The sequence below is a fragment of the Astatotilapia calliptera genome, chromosome 20 (genome assembly GCF_900246225.1).
Source record: "Astatotilapia calliptera chromosome 20, fAstCal1.2, whole genome shotgun sequence".
Lineage (NCBI taxonomy): Eukaryota > Metazoa > Chordata > Actinopteri > Cichliformes > Cichlidae > Astatotilapia > Astatotilapia calliptera.
The window spans coordinates 14,079,674-14,084,162 of record NC_039321.1 but is presented as its reverse complement, the minus strand read 5'-3'; the positions used below and the strand labels follow the sequence as shown (position 1 = coordinate 14,084,162).

General features: G+C 41.4%; 1 protein-coding gene across 5 annotated transcripts; it reads left to right on the top strand.

Moving 5' to 3' along the window:
- Positions 1 to 193: 193 nt before the first annotated feature.
- LOC113013936 (golgin subfamily A member 6-like protein 22) lies at positions 194 to 4,489 on the top strand. 5 transcript variants are annotated; one of them, XM_026155179.1, is made up of 8 exons: positions 204 to 349; positions 1,730 to 1,798; positions 1,896 to 2,051; positions 2,136 to 2,261; positions 3,319 to 3,460; positions 3,552 to 3,605; positions 3,686 to 4,026; positions 4,318 to 4,489. In XM_026155179.1, exons 1-8 carry the CDS (start codon positions 242 to 244, stop codon positions 4,450 to 4,452), a joined length of 1,131 nt encoding a protein of 376 aa, XP_026010964.1. In that variant the 5' UTR covers positions 204 to 241; the 3' UTR covers positions 4,453 to 4,489. The 5 variants fall into 5 exon arrangements, with proteins under 5 accessions (XP_026010962.1, XP_026010964.1, XP_026010963.1 ...); XM_026155178.1 differs by having other exon boundaries at positions 210 to 349; positions 3,686 to 3,963; positions 4,027 to 4,489; XM_026155177.1 differs by having other exon boundaries at positions 194 to 260; positions 3,686 to 4,489.

Here is a 4,489-nt window from a genome sequence, read left to right as displayed (position 1 = left end):
GGGTGGGCGTGGAAAGGATTTTGGCCTGATGCGCCATATTATTTTGACCCCGAAAATGGCGCATCAGGCCAAAATCCTTTCCACGCCCACCCCCGTGACATCACGCTCCAATGCCCTATGGTAACTAATGTTATAAAAATGTTCCGCCCCTAATGAGCATTTGAGCAGCCAATCAGAATCATCTATGTCATGTGATCATGAGTACAGCAGCGGATTGTTCTAGTGAGAGTTTCGAAGCACCATGGATGATGAATTTGAAGGTAAATGCACCTTTCAATTGTTTGCCAACCGCCAATACGACTGTCAGAAAGAAAGAAAGAAGAAAGAGTTTGAAGGTACCAGCTCTCAGGTATGAAGCTAACTTTCAAAAGTTACATGAGTACAAACAGGTACCTTGTCGGGTTTTTTTCGTTTGCTTGTTTTTGGTTGGTTTTTTTTTTAACCCTGTCCTGTCTGGCTGTTTTTGTGGCACAAATATAACGGTGTAGAGAAAGAGTTGAGCGCGCACGGGCAGAAATGTTGAGAGCGCCAGCAACACGTTGTTAGCGAGCGCAAATGCAAAAACCGAGCGAGAGGGGCTGCTGTTGTGTGTGTGTTAGTGATGGGTCGTTCGCGAACGAAATGGCTCTTAGAGCCGTCTCTTTGACGTGAACGACGCGAGCCGGCTCCTTATCGCGAGCCGTCACGTGGTTTTTTTTCTCTCTCTCTCTCTCGCTCTCTCTCTCGCACGTTTTTCCGCTTCACTCTGCACGTGGGCAGAGGGGGGGAGGGGCGGTAGTTACTCTCAGTAGCACAGGAACAGCCAGAGGGAGAGAGAGAGAAAGAGAGCCAGGGATAGAAAGGTATAGTAATCATCCACAACTATTTTCGGTTGCAGATGATAAAGGATTCAGAAAGTTTATTCATGCGGGCCCATATGACAGAGAATATACATGTTCTTTTTGTTTTCATATTATAATTTATATTTAATTGTGTTGTGGTTTGCAGTGTTTTGTGTTGTTTTCACTTTAAATTTGTAAAAGGAAAAAGATGAAAATTTAAATAGTTAAAAGTTGAAATGTGAATAGTTGATTTTTGTATTATATGATTTATTTATTACATTTTATGTGGATTTTGCAGCAAAATTATCCACACCCACCGCCGCGCTATGAATTGTGGGATATATGGGACCACGAAGCGTGCACCGGACCACGCTTGATATTTGGGGAAATCGACGGCGCATTTGAAGTACGCTTCGAGTTGGGACAGTCGTCACGTGGCGGTGACGTAATCGCACTCAGAATGCGTACTTCAAGCGTGCGGTCTCTGAATTGGGACACAGCCCCAGTCTCCATTTCAACTTGTGTTGAAAGTGCGGACTTCAAATGATATTCTCTTAATTGTGTTAATAGGCCACGTAAAACCAGAGTTATGATTCGAAACAGTACAAACGGTGTTTTCTGAGGACAGCGCTACCAAACACTCTCCGTTGGCGACCAAAATTTTAAAAACAAAATTAAAAAAAAAAAAAAAGGATGCATGTCTGCCATTACCTGCCAAAACCGGAAGTAACATAATATTTTGTGGGAAACGTAGTTTTTCCCCTCAGGGCCTTGATGAACCTATACTGGTGGTTTTAAGTTATGTCTGACATATGTCTGTGCAGTTTCTGGGATGCTTAGACCTCAAAATGCACTGTTGGAAATTATTTTATTTTCTATGTTTTGTTCTGTTACTTTTCTAAAAACAGATGGTGATCTTTTCTAAAAGCGATAGGACAGGTGTGGAGGAGAGTGAAGCAAGAGAATGGGTTCCTAAGGTGGGCAAGAAAAATCCAGCTAAGTTTCTGTAAATATGTTGTTTTCAAACATCCATGGAAAATGAGCAAAATATATATTTTTCTGCTCTAATAACAGTCTGTGAGCTCATCTGAAGATGATGGGACAGATGACTGGAAACCCACACAGGATGAATCTGAAGGCTATTCAGAAGAGGAGGAAGAACAAGAACGTAAAAGGATTCCTAAGGTAGCCATGAAAAACAAAACTGGGTGTCCTATGCCACAAAGAGAGGTGAAATTCATCCTCAGTTTCACTGCTTCCACAATCAATCCATCAAAAATTAGCCAAACATATTGTTGTCTTCTCTTAAAACAGATGGTGGCAGCATCTGAAGAGGATGGGACACATGATAGCAGACCCACACAAGATGAATCTAAAGATGATTCAAAGGATGAAGCAGAACATTTGGGACAAATGATTCACAAAGTGGCCATGGAAAAGGTAAAATTTGTCCTCTGTTTCAATGCATTCAACAAAATATGTCTTTGTATTCTTCTACGTCAGATGGTCAGCTCATATGAAATATGCAAGGAGTAAAGGTATTGAAGGTACATGAGTTTAAATACCTGGAGTCAAGCATCCAAAGCAACAAGCAGTGCAAGGCCAGGCAGGGGATGGCAGGGCTCAAGATGCTAAGATTTTGTTTGGGAGTGACCAGAATGGAGAAGATTAGAAATGAGTGCATCAGAGAGACAGCTCATGTTGGGTGGTTTGGAGACAAAGTTAGAGAGGCAAAGCTGACATGATTTGGACATATGTAGAAGAGGCATAGTGAATATATTGTTCCATATGGAGCTGCCAGGCAGGAGGGAAAGAGCAAGCCCTTAGAAGAAGTTTGTGGATGTAGTGATGGAGGATATAGATAGGGTTGGTATGAACGAGGAGGCGGCTATGGATAGAATAAGATGGAGGCAGATGATCCACTGTAGTGACCTCTAAAGGGAGGAGCCAGAAGAAGAAGAAGAACTCAGCTTATTCGAAGAGGATGGAACATGATGGGAAACCTCCACCAGATAAATTCAAAGACAATTCAGAAAAGATGTGTTTGAGGAAGAGGTGAGTTAGCTGCAGTCCATTTTTAGTGAGGTCATGAGGAGGAGTAGAAAGCTGCAGTAAATCTAATGATCGTGCTGGTGTATGTATAATACCAGCAGTGAGTTCTGAGGACTTGGACGGTCCAAAAAGTATTTGCTAACAAATCAGCACAGGCACTTATAGTGGTGCACTATTACAAAATGCTTTTACTCACAAATAGTGGGCTAAAGTTCATTCCTTCCCGTTTGATTTGTTTCTAAAACCATAAATACCAACATGAAACTGGTTTATAATTTTTTTCTTCTTCTTGCATTTCTGTGTGTTATATGTACAGGACAGGGAAACGGCGATGAGCTCATTACGATTACAACACCAAATTCCAGTTGTTACATAACAAATCTGAACATTACATCTAGATGAGCTAAAGTAACCTTGTTTTTCTTTGTCGATCATCATTTTTCAGATGCAGCAGGCCTATGTAAGCCAAGACAAAGCAATGACTGTGAATAAGAGTTCAGAAAAAAGGGTGATTCACCAAACCAGATGCTTGAAGAGGCTCACTTTTCATCAGTCAACTCTCTTTGAAGACACGATACCAAGATCTGGTAACTGGAAACCAGCAGCTGTAGTAAAAATACACAAATTCAAAGAACTTTAAGGTGGAGTGGTATTTATTTATTTCTCATATGGTCTTAGATAACAACAAGAAAGACCAAAGTGGAATGTCATCTGCAGCAATAATAACCTCAGGTAAATATTAACATTATATTGCACAATATGAACAATGTTAAGTTAATCAGTAAGTAAATGATTATTTTCTTAAAATAAAGAACAACTGGAGGAGAAAGAGATACAAGAAGAGTCTCTGGAGAAGATGAAGAGTGAAGACAAAGAAGGGAAGAGAAAAGAAAAAGTACAGCAGGAGCCTCTGGAGAAGATGAGCGGCAAAAGGCAAAGGAAGGAAGAAAAGATACAGGCAGAGCCTCTGGAGAAGATGAGCGGCAAAAGGCAAAGGAAGGAAGAAAAGATACAGGCAGAGCCTCTGGAGAAGATGAGCGGCAAAAGGCAAAGGAAGGAAGAAAAGATACAGGCAGAGCCTCTGGAGAAGATGAAGAGTGAAGCCAAAGTAGGAAAGAGAAAAGAAAAAGTACAGCAGGAGCCTCTGGAGAAGATGAGCGGCAAAAGGCAAAGGAAGGAAGAAAAGATACAGGCAGAGCCTCTGGAGAAGATGAGCGGCAAAAGGCAAAGGAAGGAAGAAAAGATACAGGCAGAGCCTCTGGAGAAGATGAGCGGCAAAAGGCAAAGGAAGGAAGAAAAGATACAGGCAGAGCCTCTGGAGAAGATGAGCGGCAAAAGGCAAAGGAAGGAAGAAAAGATACAGGCAGAGCCTCTGGAGAAGATGAAGAGTGAAGCCAAAGTAGGAAAGAGAAAAGAAAAAGTACAGCAGGAGCCTCAGGAGAAGATGAGTGAAGGGGGAAAGGACTCTGAAAATAAGGTGCAATTTATTCCATTGCTCCCAGTAAGCCCAAGAAATGCCTTATTTGAGGGCTTTTGCATTGTATTTGTTTTTGAAGATTCCACTTTTTTTATTACATAAAAGAGTTGTTAATAAAAAGTGATCATCTAATACTGTG